At 37.7% G+C, this 25,233-nt stretch overlaps 1 protein-coding gene across 4 annotated transcripts in view; it reads left to right on the top strand.

Moving 5' to 3' along the window:
• Positions 1-2,847: 2,847 nt before the first annotated feature.
• Positions 2,848-25,233, top strand: part of OGDHL (oxoglutarate dehydrogenase L) — a 52,760-nt gene continuing 30,374 nt past the window's right edge. For 2 of the 4 annotated variants that reach the window (XM_050898684.1, XM_050898683.1), the window contains exons 1-10: positions 2,848-3,078; positions 9,395-9,574; positions 13,245-13,347; positions 17,314-17,429; positions 19,348-19,502; positions 22,462-22,608; positions 23,218-23,308; positions 23,829-24,008; positions 24,388-24,516; positions 24,902-25,081. In XM_050898684.1, the coding sequence (XP_050754641.1) occupies positions 2,872-3,078; positions 9,395-9,574; positions 13,245-13,347; positions 17,314-17,429; positions 19,348-19,502; positions 22,462-22,608; positions 23,218-23,308; positions 23,829-24,008; positions 24,388-24,516; positions 24,902-25,081 (1,488 nt within the window). In that variant the 5' untranslated portion in view covers positions 2,848-2,871. The remainder of the gene's footprint in view (positions 3,079-9,394; positions 9,575-13,244; positions 13,348-17,313; positions 17,430-19,347; positions 19,503-22,461; positions 22,609-23,217; positions 23,309-23,828; positions 24,009-24,387; positions 24,517-24,901; positions 25,082-25,233) is intronic. The other 2 variants (XM_050898685.1, XM_050898686.1) reach the window with 2 other exon arrangements.

Genomic DNA, 25,233 nt, shown 5'->3' with positions numbered 1-25,233 from the left:
CAGCCATCTCCAGCAAAGCAGGGCTCCATCATGTGTAACGGTTACTTGGGAAGAGAAACACCATCACTTCGAACGTCCCCCCCTTCCTTCTTCTTCCCCCAGCTTTATATGCTGAGCATGACATCATATGGTATGGAATATCCCTTTGGTCAGCTGGGGTCAGCTGTCCTGGCTGTGTCCCCTCCCAGCTTCTTGTGCACCCCCAGCCTCCTCGCTGGTGGGGTGGGGTGAGAAGCAGCAAAGGCCTCGACTCTGTGTAAGCACTGCTCAGCAACAGCGAAAACATCCCTGTGTTATCAACGCTGTTTCCAGCACAAATCCAAAACATAGCCCCATACTAGCTACTCTGAAGAAAATCAACTCTATCCCAGCCAAAACCAGCACAAATGTTCCTTTCGTTCCCTTCTCTCTCAGCTCTTTGCAAAGCACTTTAAATGAGGGTAGGTAACTCTAGGAATGAGTGTCCACCCCTGAGGTATGCATGCATAAGTTTGGTAGTAGAGGGTGAGATTTGCATGGAATAAGATAGGTGGAATAATCGTGTCTATCAGAATGGGCACCGACATAAAGTCCTAAGTGCTGTGGTGACCTCTCAGTTCTTACTGTTATAGTGTGTTGAAATCTTACCAAGTTTTGCAAAGTGACATGATGCATACATAGTGTTTTTAGTGCTGTTACATCTTAAAGAGAATTATGTATGCAGACAATATATTAACTCTGTCAGTGTTGTCCCAGTTGCTCTGAGCTTTTGCGGGACTTAATCTGCTTTCAAAATGGTGCTGACAGTATTTATGTTCCTGCAGTTGCCTAGGAGCCCTAATCGTAGGCAGGGTGTTGACACAGGAGGAAATCAGTGTTGGAATAAGCTTTGAATCTGTGAAATGGGAAATGACAAGTGAATATAGGTAGATAGGAAATAATGCTAATGTGTAGGGGATTCAGCATACTAGTAGCCTAACCATTGCCAATTTGCTGAAAATGCCAGATGGGGAGAGAAAAGTGTGTGGTTTTGAGATTTTGGGGATGTTGTAGGTTTAAAGGAGGTTCGTGTACTAGTTTTGGTGATACTGCCTTGGGAGAATACTTTCCATGTATCTGGGCACCATAGAGAAAGTGAACAAGTGCTTATTTGGAAAATTCAGCAAGTGGATGAGGGCAGCTGGTGTTACGAGCTAGGTGTCAGATCTGCTAGTGGATGAGAGTGAAAAGGCTGCAGAAGTCTTGAAAGAGGGGACAAGGGAATTTGGTGTGATAAGGGAGGAGAGTTCACTGCTGGGATGATCTGGTTAAAGTCAGTGACTAGGAAAGTGATCCAGTCAGCAGCTTTCAAAATACATGTTGAGTTAAAAATGTGATGCCAGAGAACAGTATGCAGTAATACTGTTTTATTCAGTAGGAGCCTTTTTAAATTTTTTTTTTATTCTTTTTTTAAGACCAATATTCATTTTTAAATAGGAAGAGCTGTATTTTTCATCATCCAATCCCTTAAAAATTTAGGAATTCTATAACCGTATATTTCCTTTTTTGGAGGGAGAAGGGGAAGAGGAAAAACAGTGAGAAAATAATTTAATGGGATTTATAGACATAAAATGTTTATACAGAATTTTAAAGGTATCACTTCCTGAATTAGAGATAAAATAATCTTTACATGTAATAGGTAACATAAAATTTGATCTATGACTCAAAATGACAGTGTTGTTTTTAAAACACTTTAAAGTTCATTTGGCAGCTCAGTACGTTCGTTTGTTTTCAGCAATTGTTCAACTAGTCACACTAAACAACAAGAAACTTGGATTTTACCTTCTGACCAAATAAATTATTTCTCTAGATGGACAACAAACCAAATGAGAGACACCTCAGAGTTAAATCTGAATTTTTCTTCCTCTTAATTAGTATCCTACCCTTTATGTTCTTGTAGCTTTCCAAATGCTTCTAAAGTGAAAACAAAACTAATAATTTCTTTTCACATTATTGCTATTCCTTTGCAATTTTAACAACTTCAGCATTAAGATTATACTATTTTTGGTCTAATTGTAAGCTACATTTGGTCTTGTTATTCTGAAGGTGAGCTTTGATTCCCTTTGCTAGCACTGGAGCTGATGGTGTTCAGCATTCCCAAGATTCAACCCTTATTGTTTTTCTCATTGTGTTCAAAATTAGAGGCAATCTGCTCTCCTTGTTAAAAAGCTCATAGGAGGCCATTGGACAGACAAGATAAATGTTGCTAGTTAGGAAAGCAAATTAAACTGAGCCTTTTCTTAGTGTAACACTGTTTGATTGAAGGCTGATGTCAATATGAACACTTAACTAACACTTTTAATTATTTTGTCAGCTCCATTATTCATGGCATAAATTTGAGGTATCAGGCTTTTTTTCAACCACTGCGTTTGCGGTTGACGCTGTTCATTGAACCTACCCCAGCTGGGCTTGGTAAAAGGCCGCGGCTTTCTACAACGGAGAGACAGCAGTTACGGTTGCCAAGAGCTCCAGAGAAGTCAATGATTAGCAGACTCATTTGTTCCCAGGGAACTGGGGCTCAGGGGGCATGCGGTACAAGTGGCATCATGATTGCTTCAGGAACCAGGATGATGTTATCAGTTACAGAAGCTGTGAGGTGAGCGGATTGATGTGGGGATGGCCATCAGCAACACTTCCACTGCTGTAAGTGTAGCTCTACAATCAGTTATGGAGTGGCTTCTCTCCTGAAGAGAACTTCATGCCTAGGCCTGAGCTTTGTTGAAGAGCACTCTAGCCATAAACCTCAGTTTTCACTGTGAGGCTGAAATGCGTCTGCAATTCATCTGCTCTTTTTCTGATTAGGTTTGTTTTTGTCTTATTAATAGACTTGAATCTTCTGTCTAATAAACGAACATGAGTCATCTGAAGTTGTTTGCGGCTACGCTGAAGTGGCATGGCATTAAACTTCTGGAAAAGCAAGATATAGCCAGAAGGGTATTTTTACATGGCCAACGGTATGTTTCATCAGGAACCTCAGAACCATTCCTGAGTGGCAGTAATTCAAATTATGTGGAGGAAATGTATTATGCATGGCTTGAAAACCCTAAAAGCGTACATAAGGTAAGTCTAAAACTTGACTGTAAATGATAATATTGGGTTAAGAGTGGAATCGATTTTTTTCTTTTTTAACTTGTTTATAAAAAGTCCAGAAAAAGATCAGAAATGAAAAATGTGAAATTAATTTCCCACATATTGATTGTTGCAAGATGTGATATTGCAGCTAAAAAAGTACAGAGGAGCCACAGGCATGGTGAGCTGAGTGGAAAGAATGAGAAGTCCAGACCAGAAATAGTAAGCTGCTCAGAAACTTTCAGCATTCCTCCATGGAAATGCCGTTCAAGCAGCCCAATAAGTAATTAGTTACAGCTGGAAGAAGACCCAAGAAATAAAATACTTTTAAATTTCTGGTTTATTGTAATAAGGTTGTATCAGAGGATGTGTTATATTTAAATAGTATATGTTGACTTTGGTACTTCTAAACTGTCTGAAGAAGATGAATTTTCAGTTCCCTTTAGGTGTGGAAGTTGTAACCTTAAAACTGAATCTGAAATCGTCAGAAAAGCCTTAAGTATCTTGAACAGTATTTTGTTCTGTCTCTCTCCCTCTCTCTCCAGGCGACATACATTTGTTTGCCTTTTTTTTTTTTTTTTTTTTTTTTTGCTTTAAATCTATTGCCCAGTTCCTTTCTTGTGGAAAAAATACATAGACTTATTTTTTAACAAGCTTTCTGCTGACAAGGAAGGCTTTCTTATGGTGATACATGTATAGTAACTTAAGAAGCTGATGAGAAGTCTGATAAATTCTAAGACAGACAAGTCATTTTCTAGAGAAGTTATGTGAACTGTGCCCAAAATGTTTACCAAATTGGTTGTGTGCTCCCTTATTCTTGAGGCACATGTATCAAAATGTCACTTAGAAGTTGTTGCTCTAAGTCTGATAATCTATCTAGAGTGTGAGGAAGTGATGCATGTGGAGGAAAAAAAAAAAGGAGACCAAAAAAAGCAGGTTTGTAGCTGGTTTTTTTGGATGTTGTGTATGAATTTAGTCTTGTTGGAAGGTGACATATGCAGTGACAGCTCTGAAGACTGAGTGTTATTCACATAGCAGGTAGATCCTAGGTCTTTTGTGTTATGCCTTAACTTGGAACCAAAGAGACCTTCTCCAGGGGTGGCTCCTTCTCTCATCCCGTCTGTCTTTGATTCCTTGTCATGTAACTGCCAGCTAAAGTTCCAACCAGTGTAGAGCAGGGTAGCACGTTGTGTGGATGCATTGAATTAATTTCTGAGAAGCCCTCATGATGTGTTGGCGCTATAGATTGATATTAACCCTTTATTTTGAGGACACTGAAGGGATGAACTCATGCATTAGGAGTGTGTGTGGTGACATCGTGGTGACGTCTTTACTTCTTTTATGTAAGTTACGCCGACTTGCGACAACCTTCTTTCCTTTAAGAAGAATGGAATTTCTTGTTCAGACCCTTCACAGCAGAGTGAATTTTCCTGCTGTGAGGTCTTGCAAACTTCGAATGGGGCATAAACCTCGGTAAATTAACACAAGTGTTACGCAGTTCAATCAGCCGGAGGCGGGGAGCGCTGGAGCGAGGGTCCCCGCGGGCTGCAGGCTTCCCGCCGGCGGGCGGCAGCGGGCCGGCCCTCCGCAGCCGGCCGGAGCTGGCCAGGGTGCTGAACGGCGGGGCCGATCCCGCGGTCGGGCCCCGCGTAAAGCCCAGCGGAAGAGCAAAGGCTTCTGCTAAATTTAGACCTGTTCGTTATTTTGCTGATACTTGGGGGTAGGCGGAAATGCTAAAAATCCTGCCGAAAGACTATCCAATTCGTCTGGCAGTTCAGGCACAGTTGGGTGATGGATCCTGATGAGGTGATGCAGTTTGTAGGTTGAACGGCGACCGATAAATTAGCAGAAGTGAATGGACAGAGGAATGTAAATGTACTGGTGGAGTAGGGTGTGGCCTAGGGAGTGGATCCCAGGTAATTCAAGATGCATTTTAAAAATGTGTGAATTCTTTTCCAGGTTAACTATATGTAATATACTTACAAGAGTAATGAACTGAAGTAAATTCACTGTGTGCCTGAAAAGAATATGATTGATGGACATCATGGATTACTTTACAGCTATTCTTGCCTAAATTAGGTTTTTCACAGCCTAGAAAAAAAGGGGGGGAGGAGAACGATGCCGATTAATTTTGCTTGGTTTCATCAAGAAAATTAATCCTTGGTTTCCTGAAAACCATCTCATTTCATCATCTGAAAGCTGTAAATACCTACCCAAGATTTTTGCTGACAGAAGTTGTTCAATTTGGGCTTTAATAAAACGGGTTAAAAAACTCACCTTGTTTTCTTAAAAATACAGAAAAATTCATACCATAGCTGTATGACTGTAGGCAAGTTGTGAATTTGTCGTTCTGCTACGGAAAGTGGTGGAAGTGTTGAAAAAATAATGTCGAGAGACACCAATGGCTTAAGTGGTGTTGGTTATGGTATTGTTAACAATTTCACTCTCTCTGCAGGCCACTCATATTTCATTGTTTTATCCAGTATGTCCAGCATGGTTTAGAGAGCCAATTTGTGCTAGGCATTTAGACATTACATTCTCTTTCCTCTTTTTCCTCTTTCTTTCCTATTTTTCCTCATGGTTCTTCTTGGATATCTCCTTCTTATGAGAGGGGATGTGCCTCCTTCCAGTTGATGAGATGAAAAAGCTTTATTTTTCCTGGGCTTTAAAAATCATACTCTATTCACTTTTACATAGAAACTCCAATTAATCAAGGTTCCTCAAATTGTTTCCCCCTCAGAAGATTTGACTGGACATGTCTTCCCATGTATGCTTATTTAAAACTGTTTGAAATACAGCTGTCATGTTCCAGTGAGCGTATTCAGTGTTACTAGCGTTTTTTCTAATGCATAACCTCTCCTTTCTATGTATACCATGGTTATATATCAAGGAATATGCATTTATATTCATAGGAGCTTTTATTCTTTGTGCAAATCCATTCCTGATGATTTCCTGCTTTTCCTTGTCTTTTGAATTTCCTATCCTTAGAGTAGCCAAAACAACAATCAGAATAAAATGACGTGGCCTCTGAAAAAGGCATCATTATTTCTCCTTGAAGCGTGGTGTCAGGGCCATAGATCATAAGGGAGAAACTTGACAAGGCTCAGTTATTACTATCACAAGATTAATTACAAAACTGCATGGTTGGATATTGAGTACATAATGCCTGCCATGTTATCCTGTATGCAGCCGCTCTACCGTGAGTGTGTAATTACTTCCTTGTTTTATGTACTTGGAAAAAGTGTGAGGTTTTTGTTTTGTTTTGACTTCATCTTTTTTTTCTTTTTTTTTTTTTTTAAATGATGTAGTGATGCTCAGTGTGTGTCTTCTAAGGCTTTACTGTCCTCACTGCAGTTGATAAATATTGTGATGTTACTAGAAAAAAACCAAACCATCAAGATAACTAATATGTTACTTGTTATTCTAAGTGCAACACTGTTCATTGTATGAGAGTAGAATATTGCCACTGAATCACTTGAATTGTATTATATTACTTGAGAAAATAATGGTTAACTACAATACGGATTTGCCGACAGAAAAAAAAAATGTATCATGTATCACTATAGTAATTTAGTTTTTACAGATGCATTTTTCTATTGTAAGTCTCCTCTACCATTTTCTTAAAGAACTTTACTAATTTAGTTGAGAACTTGCAGGTTTGCTGTGAAACCAAGCTGGTCTTCTGTCTGTTCAGTCACGTGGCAAATGCTGTTGCCAAAGACTGACATTGATACACAGGACTTGAAGACTATAATCTGGTATCAATCTTGAAAGACACTGTAGAAATTTGTAAAGGCTTTGATGGATGTGTATCTAGAAAAAACTAATTTTCTGTAGCCAAATGATGTATTTTCCCTCCCCTCTGATTAAATGTCAAGCCTGCCCAACAAATCAATAAGTTCAAAAATGCGATAGGAAAAAATAGTGTGGGTTCCTTCTGTCCCAGCTGGCTGCATCTTCAGATGTAAACATTTTTAAGGTATTTCTTTGTATTTGTGAATTTGCATGAAGAAAGGGTCCTATGCTTATTCTCCTTAAACAGGTAGCTTGTTGCACAAGTCTATTTGGATTTTGTTAGCAACTGTCTCAGCAGAGCACTTGTCTAAAAACATATTCAATTGTTTGTGGGACTGTGCTGTGATAACTTTTACATCTAAATGAAAAGCTTTTGACTCAACAAAGGAATAGTTATATTATTATTGTCATTGTATGTGTATCAGGGTGTTGGAAAAAGTGAGGAACGAACCTTAACATAAGAAAAGCGTATTTATTAAAACTTTGAATGAATACCACATGTCAGATTTGTCGCGGTTCCAAATGTGTGTTTGGAATTTCCTAATTTAATCCAAGTTAATAACTGTGTGTTGCCAAAATAATTCCTCCAGTCTAAGTAGCCTTAGTTGTAAAACGAAGGGATTGCATCTGTTTTTCACTGTCTGGGATCTGCAAACTCTCAGACTAGGTGCTGTATAGGCATGGAATAACAATACTGTTCTTAATACAAAGTAAGAAGGTGTATAGAGAGAATACGAGAGGAAATGCAGTTACACTAATAGACTCTTGTAGACCATTTATAGAATATTGTGTAAATTCAGACTTCTGATCTCAGTGCGGCTAGCAAGGCATTAAGGTAAGAAGAATATAGGAAATGGACATAAATGAGAGAAGGGAGGAGGAATGAATTCTTCATCAGTGTGTCTGGAACTGACCACCAAGCATGATCTGTTTGCCTTAATTTGTCATGGCATATAAAAGTTAGGCTATGTTTAGATCAAGTCTGTGTAAGAGCAGGGTGATAAATTAAGTAAGTTTATCATATTTGTATCAATGCAGCCTTGTATTAATAAAGAAGTAAGAAAGGTGCATTAAAGCAGTGTTTCTTGGGCAGTGGCTTCATGCTAATGATGAGGTTCCCGCCCACAGGCTCAGTGAGTCCCCCCACTTCCATAACTTGAACTTGGAAGGTTGGGGTGATATTTAGCTCTTGTATGCTGCCCCTCTTATAGTGTTTGTGAACGCCTTAAAGCTTGTAGAAATTTCAATATGAAGACTTTTTGTTAATGAAAACAGAATTTTATAAATATTTTTCTGTCATGCAGTGTTCGTATTACATTATTTTGATTCTTTTGTGTATTCTGTAATGAATATATTAAGTAATGTTCTTTTTAAAATCAAATCTTTGGGCTACTTTTTGTCTTTTCTGGCACTGGTTCCTTGAAATGTGTTAGTTCCAAGCTCACAGCCAGAGTAAATAACATGCACTGTACAAAATGAAATTTAGCTTTTACAGTTCTTCTATTCCACTCAAAGATTTTAAAGTTTTGAAATAGCTTGCTTTCTTTCCTAAGTTAACCAAACTGAGGAACGTGTTTTATGACCTTTCATTACCTTTTATGGAAACTGTAAGCTAAGCGCAGGTATTGATTAGTCCCCTGCTAGTGCAGGCTTTCTTCTTGGTTGGGTTAAAGCATCTCAGATGTTTTATCCCATTCTGCTGCTGTCTGTTGGCATCCATATATCTAATACCATTCTGACCTGGGACAGTGACTACCTCATCAGAATGGAACAGTTCAGGAAAACAAGATTTGGGCATATGTGGGGGAAGTGGCTTGTGTAAAAGTGCAGATGGAAATAAAAGGATCTTTCGTTTGTTGTGATTCAGTTTCTGAAATAAGTACTCTTCTGAAGTTATGACTTGCACCTGAAACCAGGTCCATAATTTCTTTCATAGTAAGGTAACCTAAGCTAGTGAGGAAAGGATCTTAGACCAGCCTCACTCAGAAAAGCTGTAATTGCTTTTAAACAGGTTCTTCAAGAAAGACCCATAAGGACTGATTCTGATTTAGCATATTCAGTGAGTGTCTTGAAGTATCATAAATTCTTTAAGTGTCATTAAAGGAATGGATTCATTTCATTTATTAAGGTTTTCAGTTTTATAGGCTTGATACCTCTTTACCAGCAGCATAATACCATACCCATTACTGGTTGCCTGAATAAACATCACAGTTAAAAAGAGCTGTGTGACAGAATAATGTACAAAGATGCTTTGCACTCATGTGCTGGAGAGTTTTCCACTGAACAAGCTCAGTGTAAGAAATGAGATGAAAAGGGCTCTGTGTAAATGAAACACACAGTTGCTACCAAGATGTGGACATACCAGTGCTCTCTTTTTGCTTGCTATTAGTGGTACTTCATACTGTAATGTAGTGAGGTACCGTTTGCAGCTTGAAGGAGCTGCTTTTGGTTGAGACTTTTGCTTGAGGTAATAAATTTTCCTTCTTCTTTCCTTCTCTGTACACATGTCCAGTCCTGGGATTTGTTTTTCCGAAATGCTAATGCTGGCCAAGCATATGATCCCCATCTACCAGATCAGTTGGAAAGAAAGGCATCATTTCTTCAGAGTCATGGCCTGGCCCAGACACCAGGTAAAGCTGAAAAGCTTGTTGAAGATCACCTTGCTGTGCAGTCTTTGATAAGAGCATACCAAGTAAGTGTACTTTGGGGTAGGTGTGGGAGGGCCTCTCCTTTGCAAACAACCCTTTCCTTCCTTTTTATGTTCTTGTTTGTCTTCTGGTCTTAACTCTTGCCTATTGTCTTGCTTCTGATCCAAAATGTCTTGAACTAGACAATCTTTTCTTCCCTGCACAGTGTCTGAACACTGAGGTCCTGGATTCAGACTGGGATGCTCCTCTGGCGTAGCAAACTCAGGATTCAGATTACCCGCAGCCCTTATGCTGGTCATCTGACTTAACCTGGAAGCTCTTTATGGAGATAGTCATTTGTGAAAGGGAACATGAATCTATTGGGTTTTGCCTGTTTACCAGGAGCAGGAGCCAAACATGTCAAAGCTTAGTCTTTACTATTCTTTTGGCTCACTTGACTGTATTAAGATTTTTTTTTTTGCGTGTGTGTGTCTGATTCAGTAAGTTACTTGACCAAATTGGAAAACTAAGTTATCTGAAATAGTTTTGCTTCGTATGAAGGGAGTTGTCCTAGATATACTGGTACTAATGAATCTCCTGATATGTGCAGTGAAATAAGGACTTTTCCCTGTCTTCAGCAGCAAACTTTTCCATGATCCAAGTCTGTCTTCACCTCTGGGAAAGTTTGTATTACAGTTCTAAATGTTACTACCTGTCTTTAAGAAAGGAGGAAATGTGCTTGCCTTCTCGTACATCTAGTGTGAATTTTGAGATTCCTGATTTGAGCAGGATTATAGGTAAAAAGAGAGAGGAGAAATAATGAATTAACCAGAAGTTGAATTTTGGGAGGTTGACGGTGCTGAGTTTGGGTCAGCTTTGATTAGTTTGAGAGAGCTGTTCATCAAAGTTGACTTTGTTTCACGCTCAGATTTATTTTTTTTTTTTAACCCTTTTATTAAATTAAGAAATGAAGTCTAATTTCTTTTTTTCCTCTAAAAGAAGAAGGATTTTGGAAATAGCACAGTGGGGTTTGTTAGATGTTTTCTAAATGTAAAACAAGTTTAAACATTTTTATTTAGACTTGTTTAATATCTTAATTTCAATAAAAGGCTTAAAAACAGTGTGAAACAAAAGAAACCTGCTAAACATGTAGATCTGTGTTGAGCAAAATATTCCAGTTTTATTTTTAAATTGGGTTTTTTTGCCCTTTTTTTTTTTTTAAATAAGTATGTAGCTTCCCAAGAAGTTTGCTACAGTTTGACTTGAGCAGATCTGTTTTGCCCTGCACTAAGAATTTTAAGTCCTTTTTGCTATCATCAGAAGAATAGTAGAGGAACTTTTTAAAAAACTTTTTTTCTGTACACATCACATTGTCACCATTGATTTATAACATGGTTCATATCTGAACTATGTTATTCCAGCTGTTGGAGAGGCATTGTAAAACAGTAGAATGGTTTGTGAATATAAAGAATATATGAAATTTGCTTAGAAACAGCTATGTAGAAAACAACCACTTCAGCCCATTCACTTTTGCTTGCAGTAAAAATTTGTTGAAGAATTAGAGAAAATTGGAGAATGTTGGGCTGCTTTGACACCATTTACTTGAAAGTAGTTCAGGGATTGCCATTTCGTTTCCTGTATTTGAAAGAGTGTGCCGTCCAACTCAAGTGATGGAACAGAAATGTCTGTATAAATGGCAGGCACCCATGTGTCTGCGACAAACAATGAAAGAGGATTACCTAAGGCAACTGTTTTTAAACGTATTTAATACCCCCTAAATTCAGTGTTGAAGGGATACGATCAATTTGTGACCTTCCTTTGCCTGATAATGAAATGAAATGGAGAAGGATACAGAATTTTCATTTCTCAAACCTGTCAGTATTTTATGGTTTTTGTGGTAAACTGCTTTGTGGTCTGTTGAGCTGGTCTTCTGAAAAGGCAGTTAATCTATTGCTTTTTCTAATGCAGAGCGCCAGACGCACTGAAAGAAGGATTTCCAGTGAAATGTGTGTGCTTAACAAAAATGAGTCTAGATAAAGTAATTTCTTGAGTCTTCTTTTATAATGTAGTTGGGTTTTTTTGCATCTGTGTCTAGAAAATGATTTTAAAGTCTAGTTTCAGGTAGTCTGTACTTGCATTTAGTCAAATTTATGGCAGCTGATGAAAATTTTCCAGGCATGTGTTTTCACAAGGTTGATCTCTGATTTTTGCAGTTGTTACTATTTTCTGTATCCAGTGAAAGAAGTGGAAGTTATTAAAAAATACCTTGATATTGAGGAAAATACTGTCTTTTAGTTAAAGACCAAACTGCTCCTGGGGTGTAATATGGTACAGCGCTTTACTGATTTGATCTTCTGGGTTTTGGTGTTCTTGCTGATCTTCTTCCTCTTCCTGCTAACACTGCAGAGCAGATGTAGCTTAGGGAGGTGAATTCTTTCCTGTTGATGATGCTTGAGACAGAATTGTTTGCTTAGTTCCAGTCAGATAGACTTTGTGCTGCTGTAAACAATGAGGTGGCACAGATGTTGCCGTGGGCATCATTTGGCCTGTCAGAGTTTTATTACTGGTGATTCATGAGATGCAAAGAATCTCAGAGGCCAGACTGAATTTACAGGGCTGGTGGTTCTAGAAAAGATGCCGTATTTGTTTGCTTGTGAGTGGAAAGCATTTTGTTATGAACTCTCCTGCAAATATAGAACATTTGAATAATGTTTTTACAAGTCATTTCTTGATGAACCACACTTTAATCACACTCTATTACTGTGTGATGCAATTCATTATTAATATTGCAGTTTATTAATATATTTTTTTAGAGACAATTAGGATACTAGTAGTGTGAATGAAATTCTACCCAAGTGATCTAAATTTGTCCTTAAAATGAAAAACATTAAGGAGAAAATATTCATATATTCATCTATAAAAAGCTCTTAGTGACCTAATTTGGTATATGAGAATCACGCACAAGAGACATTATATTAAAAAAATCGGTTTTTATTTGTGGCTCTATTGAATCAATTAGTTATTTCTTCTGTAGCAATGTTATATGTTAATATAAGGCACTAGTTTATAGCAACTTGTGGCATGCATTAACACCAGTCATATGGATAACTGAAAGCTGGCTAAATTCCCCATTGAATTCGTGTTCTTTGGTGTCTTGAATGTCAATTTTATCATAGATGAAATTCCCGAAATTTCATGAATGAAAATAAATGCTATCTGATGTGGACCAGAGCTCATGAAGAGTGATCCCTTCACTTCCAATATAAACTTCTTCAGCACCAATCTATGTTCTAGGTCAGCAATGCTGTATTTTAGTATTCTGCAGGCGCGGAAAGGAGGATTCAGGCAAAAATACAAAATGACTGAATTAGCAAATGATAGGATCTATAGACTAGTCATAGTTTCTTAATTTTACCCAGAGATTTAGAGTACAGTCTTTAGTGGTTTTCTTTACTTAAACTTCAGTGTAATTCCAGTTTAACTTGTATGTCAGACAAAATAAAGGTTATGTTCTAATGTGTATGCAGCAATTTTTAATAGAGGTAGTATACATATCCAGAGATATAATGCTTATTTCCTGTTCTTATGGGAAAACTTGGGAAATACGACCCTCTCCTGACATTAGTGGTGTTTGCTTATTTGACTTCATGGCTGATACACATACTATGGAGAGACTTTTTCCCTTTGTCTGACTCTTGTTAGTGTGATTTTTCTCTCACTTTCCTCCTTTTTCAGATCCGCGGCCATCATGTGGCTCAGCTGGATCCCCTTGGAATTCTGGATGCAGACTTGGATTCCTTTGTTCCATCTGACTTAATCACTACAATCGATAAACTTGGTGTGTACACTGTATGCCTTGTTATTTGCAATGATCATTTGTCTCTTATCTCATTGGGCTGAGGTGATTTAATAAGACATTTCAGGGAAGCTGCTACCTTTTCTGCATGCTGGTATCATGAAATAGTTTCTTTGAGCATCTGTAAGGAGGCTCACATTTCAGGATGATGGAATTTCTACTCTGAGATTACAGGTGAAGTTCCTGTGAATTCACCTTCTGATGAATGAAGTTTATAAACACTTTATTAAAACCCCAAATCTGTATAGAAATTAATACTAATCAATACATGAGGCCAGGATTCTGTTAATCTAAATTACTTTTATACCATTATGCTTGATACTTGTTTTGACTGGGGACATCTGAAGGCTAGTCAATTGGAAAAACAAGCAATAAACGAAATGCTGGATAGAGGAACTTAGGGTAAATTTCATACCAAATTTGGGTTCTAGCCTCTGATACTTACTCCTTCTGTATAACTTGAAGAAGTCTGTTTGAAGTTATCAGAAGAAAACACGGGAAGCGTAGATATTCTTGACTTGTGTATATAATCCAATGGTGATCATTTTAGTTTACTGCTGGAAGTGTGTAATACACTAGGGTCTGCTTTTGCAAAGGTTGTTCTGGTTGCTAAGAGGGCATGTTTTTGAGAAATTGCCCTGATCAATTTCTTTGCTCCTCTCTGCTTAAATCAAAAAACATGTGATTGATTTTTCTTTACTCTTCAATCTACCTGGTTTGCTTAAAAGGTGGTTTTCTACTTGATAAAGACACTGAATCAGTTTTTCTTTGATATGTAGGGAAGCTTTTTGGAGCAGGCATAAAACATAGTGCAAGTAGTAGATAAAACACATTCTGCTTAATTTTACTGTAAGTGCATCTACTGCCTCTTTGCTGCTGTGTTTTCTATTTCTGGTGGTAGGGAAAGAAGCAGTTCTGACCCTTCATCATATAAAGGCAGTGGAGTGGTTAAGACTGTAAATATAGAGGTGCTTACACAAATTAGGGGTTCTCTTTGAAGTATGTCACCTTTAATTAAAGGAAAGTACCTACTAGAAAATACATTAGACGTTTACTGAGTAAATATAATCTGTTTGGAGCATGGATGATTGCTAGCACGTCAGTACAAATTTCTTTAAACTACAGATAGTTTAGTACAGAGTGTTGTCACTGGTCAGAAGGCATCATACTGAAGCCCTCATGAGCATAGGAAAAATATGCTAGACCTGTGAATGAGATGGGGGGATGTGTCTGAGAGTGTAACTGAAGTGATATTTCAGTTTGTGAGGGCAAACAAAATTTCTAACCTAGTCTTGGCACAGCAAAAAAGAGAAGGTTCTCAAATGTTGCCTGTCCTTGAATGTTCCAGGCAGGAAACTTATGAAAGGTCTCTGGTAGTACAGAAAGTATTTTAGTGTTTGATTTTTCTGTGCATTTTCTTTGTCCTGTCTTCTGGTTTCTTTTTTGAGAGACCTTCTGGTAGGAAGTTTCTTCTGGGAGTTGCTTCTAAAAGTGCGGCTAGTTACAGGTGTACCTACTGCATGATTCAAGTTATAGAATTGCTTTCAGGAACTCTTGGATTTCAGTAACGTTATATCTCTTTAAACCTGGTTAAGTTAACAGTGCTGCAGTACAAAGCACAGATGTTCTGTGTGTGCCCAAAGCACTCCTGTATGTGTTCTGGTTTTTGCATGACAGAACATGAAGAGCCTGTGAAGTCTGAGAGAAAGTCAGCAAAGGGAAAAAAAAAAAAAAAAACAAAAAGGATGTTAGCACTGCTTTGTTTCAAATGGCACTAAAGCCCCTGTCATCCTGTGTCCCTCCCCCCTCCTCCTTTTTTTTTTTTTTTTTCATTATAGAAAACCAGAATTAATTTGGTGCTGGAAAAACCTGTTACGGTACCAAAAAGGAGAAGTGGTGGTACACAAACACTTTTTTTGGTCACTCCAGATTTGACATTTTAATATATTATTAAAATCATTATTAAAACCAAAATCAATATTTTAAAATATAGTATTTTTAAATGTATTATTTTTAAAACACAAAATGTGTTATTACTGACAGTGCTGTATAGTAAAAGTGGTGGCAATGCAGTCCTATGGCCTGACTTCAACTCGAAGTGCTAAGTTCCATTATTATTTCATCTTTAAATTGCTTCTTCGTTTTCATCTTCAGAAAATTCATTTAACAGGAAATACAGAGCACTATTCTATATTGATTTAAGAGTTATGTGCAGGCTGTCATATCAGGGTTAAAGTGGATGCCTGCAGCTTAACCAGAACCAAGACAGAGTTCAAAATTAAAAATAGAGAAGCTACTTTTAGTTTTTAAAATACTTTTACATGTGCACACACACACACATATATAATTTTTATGTATATATAAGTTTCTGTAACTGTATGTAATGGGTATTATAAGTTTTATACATTTGCTTCTTACAATTTTAAGAAGTTATTTTTCCTTTCTTCATTTAACAGGTTGTTGTGGTTTAACCCCAACCAGCAACTAAGCACCACGCAGCCGCTTCCCCCTCCCCCTTCCCAGTGGGATGGGAAGGAGGGGAAAAAAAAAAAGTAAAACTCGTGGGTTGAGATAAGAACAGTTTAATAACTAAAGTAAAATAAAATACACTACTAACTAATAATAATAATATAATAATAATTGTAATGAAAAGGAATATAACAAAAAAAAGAAATAAAACCCAAGAAAAGACAAGTGATGCAGAATGCAGTTGCTCACCACCAGCTGACCAATGCACAAGCAGCGATCCACGCCTCCCAGCCAACTCCCCCCAGTTTATATACTGGGCATGACATTCCATGGTATGGAATACCCCTTTGGCTAGTTGGGGTCAGCTGCCCTGGCCATGCTCCCTCCCAGCTTCTTGCGCACCTGCTTGCTGGCAGAGCATGGGAAACTGAAAAGTCCTTGAGTTAGGATAAGTGCTACTTAGCAACAACTAAAACATCAGAGTGTTATCAACATTATTCTCACACTAAATCCAAACCACAGCACTGTACCAGCTACTAAGAAGAAAATTAACTCTATCCCAGCCGAAACCAGGACACAGGTCTAGATTAAAGTCTATCATGCAAAGCCTTTAACTTGCATTGATACCAGTCTTTCAGCCTTGTCTGTTGTGTATTTTGGCTTTTGAAACTGTATAATAGTTAAGTTAAATATTTTCTTAAACCATATTCTCAGCCAGAACAAGTTTAGATATGTCTAAATCAAGATGGGATGATATGCTTAAACAAGCCCTTGTTTTAGTTGCGGGGGTGTGTGTGTGTGTAAATCTGTCTGTTTTATAAGGGGTCGCCGATAGGGAAATAGAGCTGTACAGGTCATTACATGGCTATTTCAAGCTAACTTCCCTATAAAGAGAAAGAGGGTGAACAGAGATACCTTGGAAGTTCTACCAGAGTGTTTGCACAGCGTTACAGTGAACATGTTCTGTACTTTCTCTTAGTCTGTCTATTAATGTTGTATAAATTAATCTAGTATGCTTCCAACCAACTGGTTCTGTCTGTGAAAAGTGGTTCTTTTTGTGTTTGTTGCTCATGATAGAGCAAGGAAGAAATCCCAATCATTACAGGTAGTTATTTTACTAAACAGTGAAGTGCAAGACATAATATGGAGAATTGATGGCAGATATGCTAATATGTTAAAATATAAAAAGGTTTGGGTGATTTTAATTTCAGTAGTTCTATCTGAGCATTTAAGAAAGAATAGTTTGGTAATTCTAATCAAACAATATCTATTTAATTAAAACGTTTCTTTTTAAAATCCAGACTAAAGTGCATTGTAGTAATGGATGCCTCCAAAATATTCACACTTTCAATTTTTAATCTGGTACCTTCTTTCTTAACATTGCTTTATTAAACTTAATTTGTGGTGCTTTGAAAAACAATGCTGGTTTCCTTTCTGTCTCCTGCCCTGCTTTGCAAATTGATAATGTACCTGTTGTAGGGTTTTATGGTTTGCATGAATCAGATCTGGACAAAGTCTTTCAGCTGCCTACAACCACCTTCATAGGAGGAAATGAGAACAGTCTTTCTCTACGAGAGATCATCAAACGGCTGGAGGTCAGTGGGACGTTTTTTGATTTGTGATTGTTTTCATCCAAACAGAACTGAACTTTTTCCAGTTGTCAGTCACAAAAAACTTAACATTTGTCAATTATTAATAGAGCATGTAAAGAATTCAAATGACATTAAAAATAACCCTTGTACTGTTTCTAGAGGTGGCAGTACCATTAGTTTCATTGCCTGGATATCTGAAACACGTAGATTAAGGATAACTATAAAATAAGTGAATATGGTAGAATACTAATTCGGGCCCTAGTTCTGTAAAGAGTTGGTGGTATTTAAAAGGAGTAGAGCCTTTAGAACTTGTCTTTTAAGTGTCCTACCACAGATAAAACACCTTTGCATACCGTACTCAGGATGTGCAGGGGTTGCTCTCGGAGCCCTAGCTTTAGTGAGACTTTTGCCTGAGTGAAAATCTGAGGGTTGGGTACCAAATTCATTAAAGTCCAGCTGTAGCTTGTAGATAGTGATGGTCCTTGTTTTCCATCCCCAATTCTTTTTCTAGAGTTTCATTATCTGACAGGTGATATGGTTATGCCATGTGAAGTCATCAAAGCTAAAATAATTTAAAGGAATAAATATAATTAGAAGGGAACTCCAAATAGCAAAACAGCAAGTAGGAATGGTAATGAATTTGTAAACTACTGAGTTAGTAAGCATTGGATATTCCCCATTGTGCTTTTTCCAGGATTTTGGAGTACTGAAGCTGTAGAGATTTCTGTTGCATGGTAATGAAATCCATTGGAGTAAAAAGGGCTAGGGATGAGGAAATATTTTAAAGGATGAAGTATGGAACTGAGTTAGAAGAATGTTAAAAATAAAATAATTACTGAGCATATAAGAGTTCATGGCTTTGACCTGTTGCAAGTGTGAATGTCGTGACTTGCACGTTTGACTATTACATCAGCTTAGCTGAAGCATGGTAGATTGTTAAGCCACATCATCTCTGTTGTGCATTTGAGCTCTGTATTTGCTTTTTGGTTTTTGCACTTCTAGCATGTCTGTGCAGCAATTTTCAAGAGCTAATCCCTAAAATTGTAATGTGCAAAGAAATGGACAAAATAATAGCAAAATCTAAAAGCCTCAAGGAACTGATTTGTGTTGAAGAGAAATAACCCTCTGGTTTCCCTCTTCTCTCCAGAGCTTTGGAATTTTTTTTAATTGAAGTTAACATTACATTCCTTTTTAGAGGCAGTAGAGAGCACATATTATGTGTTCAGAGTGGGTTTGTCTCAAATTAAACTCAGAATAGGTCTTCTGTTGACTTGTATTTTGGACACATTTTTCTGGTGAAATATTCTTTTTAAGGTAAGAAAAAGAAAATTAAAAAAATGCAACAAGGAGATGAAATTTCTGAAGTGTCTTTGCAATTTTCCCTGTCCTTTCTCTGCTCTCATCTGGATTCTTTTTCAGATTTCCAGCCTTCTGAGGCTTGACAGTTATCAGATAATGTGCATGAGGCTTCATAGTTGTCTTCTCATTGTCTTTATTGCTTGATTTCAGATGACATTTAAAAAAGACAGGGTAAATTTTGATAAATGACTTGAAATCTTTGCTGGTGCATCTAAAGAAAAGACTCTATTATGCCTGTAAGAACAGTAGCGAGTTAGGGGAAATATGCCCGTTAGTTTAAAGCAGGTTTATTGGCCAACTTTGTATTACCAAATGAGACTCTTCCAGATTCAAAATTTTGAAATGTTACTTTGTAGAGAAAGCTTTCTGGCACAAAACTGGATTAAGTAAAATAATTTATTTGCTTCTAGGATTACTGTGGGGAAGATACAGTGGAAGAGGAAGAAGACAATATAGCTGTCAGAAGAATAATATATACAGAAAATATAATTTAAAAAATATATTTTTTTCTTCATGGCCTATTAACTCCTAAAGCCTCTGTGTTGGTGTTTTCACATCCTAGAATACCTATTGCCAACACATTGGCTTGGAGTTTATGTTCATCAATGATGTGGAGCAGTGCCAGTGGATCCGGCAGAAGTTTGAGACGCCGGGAGTTATGAAGTTCACTAATGAGGAAAAAAGGACTTTGTTGGCAAGGCTGGTGCGCTCGATGAGGTACGCTGGGGTGGTGCTGGGAAACTGCTCTGAGACTGCTGGGTGTAAGCTAGTGTGGGAAGCTGCTGCGGTCTGTAAACTGCTGAGGTGGAGGTGAAGAGTCTAAGTGAAATCTGGAGTACAGGTGGGTGTAGTTAACCTGGCTGCGATATCAAAGGAAAGTGTGTGCTGTGAGGTATGTCAGGGTCTGTGTAGTGAATTTTAGTATTCTATTTTCTTAAAAGGCAGGTTGTGTTCTGTAACACTTGTGCAGCCTTTAGTGGCATATCTGGCAACGTTTTCATTGGCTTGCGGAGATAAACTGGGAAAAAGTTGTTTCAACAGACTAGTAATATGCATCTGTGTTAAAGATTCATAAACTGTTTCAGAAAATAGGTGTCAGAACAACATTGGATACTGATCTTCTGCTCTATTCTATCTACTGTGCATCTTTCTAGTAGCACATGATCAAAGGAAGCCATCCTAACAGTCAGCTCAAGGAGAATTTTTAGATGGGTGAAATGTTGACATGAGCATTATTTGACTTGCTGGGATGCTAACAGTCTCTTTGGAAAGCTGTGCCAAGATGGGACTGGATTTGAGAGGCATAATGTGATTTCAAGTCCTGTTTTTGCCCTTTTGAGGTATGCCAAGATGTGCTGTACTGTTGCATGACCTGGCTGCAGGAGTTTTGGTCTCTGCAATATATGAAAACATGTTTGGAAACAGCTTATTGATCGCTCCCATTGTGGCTATCTGTATGGAAATACTGTGATCCCAGAGACTGAATTACCCTCTCACTCCTAGAACAAGACTGTCTTCTCAGGCACAAGGTTTATTCCAGTTCTTACAATCTGAAACAGTTTGCATATCCTTTGATAAACACAAGAGTTAGAAATTTATAAAGACACATTTTTTGATTAAGCTTCTATGTTCAAAGACTTAAAAATGAAGTGCTTATTGGAGGTGTTAGAAGATATTTTTGCCAGGTGTTTTGTTTGCCAATATTATAGCAAGATTGTTTGTCTGGTTAAAAGTTTCATTTAAACAGAAATAAAAAAGTCACTTAATGGTCAAGTGAATATTGCACTTGAGTAAGTTTGTTTAACAAGCCCTCGGTATGAACCATGTCCATTTATCTTGAGAGAAGAATTTGTGCTTTTATTCCTGCCTAAGCTGTGGAAAGATCTGGGGTTTCTAGTAGCATGAAGGAGCTGAATGTTCTCTTCTGCCAAATTAATTGTCTGCTGAAAATGGAAGAAAAAAGTTTTACATAAATTCCTGTCCAGTTACCTCTAGTGTGCTTTTTTTTGTCTGATAACGATCAAGAAAAAAATCTGGTTTTGTGGAAAACTGGCTGTGCTCTTGAGATCTGTGGCTTTGTAAAGCAGATAGTCATCATTTTGCTCAAGAATACTGTTTTCAAAAATGTTCGTTCCAAATACTACATAGTTCAGGTACTTGAAACTGAATTTTAAAGCAGGGTTTCTCATCCTTTGTGGTGTTCACTGATAGGTTATTGAACAAAGGGTCATTTTTAACTATTCCTCCTGTGACATACTCATTGTATATCTTTGAGCTACTTTGTGTATGCATTAGTACACATGTTAGACCCTGATTGTGTAGGCTCATCTGGGTATCTTCTTAAGCCTGTGCAGCGTCAAGCATTTCTAGATTATCCCTTCTGAGAGCAACCATCTTTCATAAGACTTGCTCTTCACTGGGTACTGAATGCGTGCAGTGACAGCGGATGAGCTCCCAGCCTTTGTGAACTCACAGTGGCATATAGGGGACTTGCAAGATGTGACTGTGAAGTATTGTAGTTCTGCACACTTAGTGGCAGTTTGCCTCACATAATGAACTTTCTGCTTGTCCAATACTGGCGTAACTTGCAGCTGCAAAGAGGAGGAAAACAGCATGTACACCACTTTCATTTGCCCTGTAGGACTTGCTGTTCACATGTGACCCCACTTTCAGTTTATATAAACTGGCATAGCCCCACAGACTTCCCCGAGGAATTCTGGCAGCATAGCTCAGCTGAGGGTCTGGCTTGTTGCTTAGATGACCGAATTGTAACGGTATTGATGGGTGAGCTACGGAGAGTCTTTTGGCAATTCTTCATTTCACTGCTTGTAGGACTTCAATCTAAAGAGGTAAATGTCAGCATTCTAAGTGAGGAATAAGCTAAGTATTAATGGATTATGGCAGTGTTACGAGTCGAGGCATTGCACAGATGATGTAACCAATACAGTTATTTTCATGAAGACGTATTTTCTTTGCCCTTTGTATCCCCAAGCTTTACAACATATAATCTTTTCAACGTTTGTTAAAAGGTACTTTTTAACCACTCACATTGCCTCTGGCCCAAATACATTAAAGAATGAAAGAACGTAGAGCTGTCAAGGATTGACATCTTTCTCCTGCTGAAGCTGAGGCAGAGATACCAGTGTCCTAGTTCTTGGCACGTTACCAACCGTTACATCACACAGTCTGAGGAGCCCTGCCATTGAATAGGACCTGTGAAATAGGCGTGCTTTCTACTGTGGTTTTCTACAAGTATTTAATCGTTACTTTCAGAAAATACAGGTTCTCTTACGTTTTCTTCAATCCATAGAAGAGACTTCTTTACTGTCACTCTGCCTTCCCAGTGGTCAGTATACATTTTGTGTACATGGGAAGGAGCAGAGTTTAACTTGGGAAGTGAATTTTGTCTGAGGTGGAGACTCTTCTTCCTGTCTGAATTGTTTCAAAGTCCTGGTAAATACTTCTCAGATGGAGGAGAAAGAAGACTTAATTCTCTCCTATGTCTCCCTCCCTACATGTGACTTACTTCCAGAGGCCTAAAACCATGTATTCACAGATGTTTTAAAACAGTGTAATGTAATTTTATTTGCTAACAGATGTTTGACAATAAGTATTTGCTACATTATCTTAATACAAACACTCTCTCTTGGGTTTTTTTGGTTTCTTTTTGGCAAAGATTTGAAGACTTCCTTGCTCGCAAGTGGTCTTCCGAAAAGAGATTTGGTTTGGAAGGATGTGAAGTAATGATTCCTGCACTTAAGACCATCATTGATAAATCCAGCGAAATGGGAATTGAATACGTTATAATGGGGATGCCTCATAGGTAATGTCAAAGGAAACCCCCCAACAAATGGGCTTATTGTCTTAAGACAAATTTGGGGTTCTAGACTTTTATTAACAAAATTGATATTAGAGAAGCTAGGGTAGCAAGAGTCAGTCATAGTGAGTAATGGGAACACAGAACTGTAACAAATACCTGTCAGTGAGAGACTACAGGCTTCACAGGTAAATGCTAGCAAAACTCAGTTCAGTGTACTTTGAAGCTGCGAGCAAATGTGGCAGCAGCCGTGGTATCTATCCCATTGCATAGAGTCTAGAACCGAGAAAGCTTGGCGAGATAGTATCAAACTTGCTTTTGTAGTCTGCCTTAATTAATTATTAATGTCATTATATTAAGACTGCTAGATAGCTACAAAATTCATTGCTCATACTTGGATAACTAGGTGTATGAAACATCTGTGGGAATGCATTGGAGGAACTTTGCAATGGGAAAGAGAAGGGTAGAATGAAGGGTTTCCGGTTCAAAAGTTTGAAGTGAACTTCTTACTTGCAAATTTCTGACAGAGGAGTGGCTTGCTGACTTTATAAGTTTTATGCTGTTAACCCTGTTATTACCATTTTTGAGACATAACTGTGTTTGGAATTTTCTTAGAGGTAGGCTGAATGTATTGGCTAACGTAATCCGAAAAGAGCTGGAACAGATCTTCTGTCAGTTTGATCCCAAACTTGAAGCAGCTGATGAGGTAAGATGCTTCTTCAATAGATCTATATAGAGAGGTTCAACATTCAAGGTAGTTTTTAGTCATTTTGGTCATGGTTATTATGAAAATAGCATTATCAGTTGCTGAAATGCATTGTCGTCTTTTCTAGTTTGAGGAATAGGATTCGGTGAAATTTCTTAACAAATTTAAAGACCATACTGTACCTCTAACATGCAGAAGGTATCTCAGGGATGATTGTAGATAAGTAAGTTCCAGGTCATTTGACTGAGTTCGTAATCTCTAAGGATCTTTCTTTGTTTTATATAAATGAAATTATTATCAATATTCTGTAAATATTTATCCAATATTGGATAGTGACACTAAGATAATAAAATAGGAACAGTGTTCCAATTTGAAATTACGGTGTCAAACCCATAGTGCATACTGATGTACAATTAGCTAGATGCATTTTTCAGACTGAAGCACAAATTTTAGGCGTAGTCAATTGGATACAGCTGGTATGAATGACATTCCTGAATCTTGACCACATCTTGCATGTTAGGGATCTGGGGATGTAAAATATCATCTGGGAATGTACCATGAGAGGATCAACCGAGCAACAAACAAGAAAATCACTCTGTCCCTGATGGCTAACCCTTCTCACTTGGAAGCAGTTGATCCTGTTGTGCAAGGGAAAACAAAAGCTGAACAATTTTATCGAGGGGATACAGCAGGGAAAAAGGTAAAGATTGTTTAATATAGTAACTCTTACTGGTAGTTTTTCATATTATTTTTAATAAAAATAGTTTACCAGTAGTTTTGTATCACAGAGTCTTCCTTTTCCTCCTTCACAAAAGGGATATATCACCTGTTAAACTAGATAAGGTTTTTGACATGGTACCTCAAGGGTAACTTCAGGAATTAGGCTTAAAACTTTCTTTCATTTGAGAACTGACCAGAGGCAGCAGAAAGCTGAGAAGTCTATGGTTTATTATAGAAATAAAGTTCTATTTTATAAGCACTACAGAAATATGGAGCAAAGAAATCCTGCTGAGAAGCTTAAGTTGCAGTTTTGCATTCTAATATATATGTGGATATGTGTGTATAATCCTCCCTCTTAGGTTATGTCCATATTATTACATGGAGATGCTGCCTTTGCAGGACAAGGAGTGGTTTATGAGACATTTCATCTTAGTGACCTCCCATCCTACACCACGAATGGCACTATTCATGTTGTGGTCAACAACCAGGTAACAAGTAGAGCATTTTCCAGTCAATTTGTCTGCTGAATAGTTGCTAGTGTATTTCTTTTTATTCTTGTTTGTTATTAGCTGGGTGCTTTGTCCCTTCTGTTTATTAGAATGGTTAGGATGTTCCTGAAAACGATCATAGTATCTAGCAACTCTGAGTGGATAATATTTTATCACCTACATTTATTTCATTCAATTTGTAACACTTAATTGGATTAGGTTTGCTTTGTTTTGTTTTCAAGGGAGCAAAAAGAAGCTAGCTAGCCAAAATGAAAACCTGATACTACTGCTGTGTAAATGACTATTAAATGAAAACCTCAAGCGTTCAAAACAAAGTAGAGGGAGATGCCCAAATTATTTTAATGGAAGCTTCTGGAATTTTTAGATTGGCTTCACCACAGACCCCCGTATGGCCCGTTCATCTCCATATCCTACTGATGTTGCTCGTGTGGTCAATGCTCCCATTTTTCATGTGAATGCTGATGACCCTGAAGCAGTAATGTATGTGTGCAGTGTAGCTGCAGAATGGCGAAACACATTCAATAAAGATGTGGTGGTTGACTTGGTAAGTCTTGGTTTTCTTAACTTTTCATTCTGTGTGTTATGTACTACTCTCTTATTTTTCTGTGGCTTAGAAGACCCAGTCAGAAAACATATTTGGATTTTAATGGCCTTTAGTTTCTTCATTTAAAAAAACCAAACAACTAGCAGCCCCAC

The sequence above is a fragment of the Gymnogyps californianus genome, chromosome 6 (genome assembly GCF_018139145.2).
Source record: "Gymnogyps californianus isolate 813 chromosome 6, ASM1813914v2, whole genome shotgun sequence".
In the NCBI taxonomy this organism is placed as follows: domain Eukaryota; kingdom Metazoa; phylum Chordata; class Aves; order Accipitriformes; family Cathartidae; genus Gymnogyps; species Gymnogyps californianus.
Note: the sequence above shows the minus strand (reverse complement) of the source record. Positions and strands in the feature narration are given on the sequence as shown.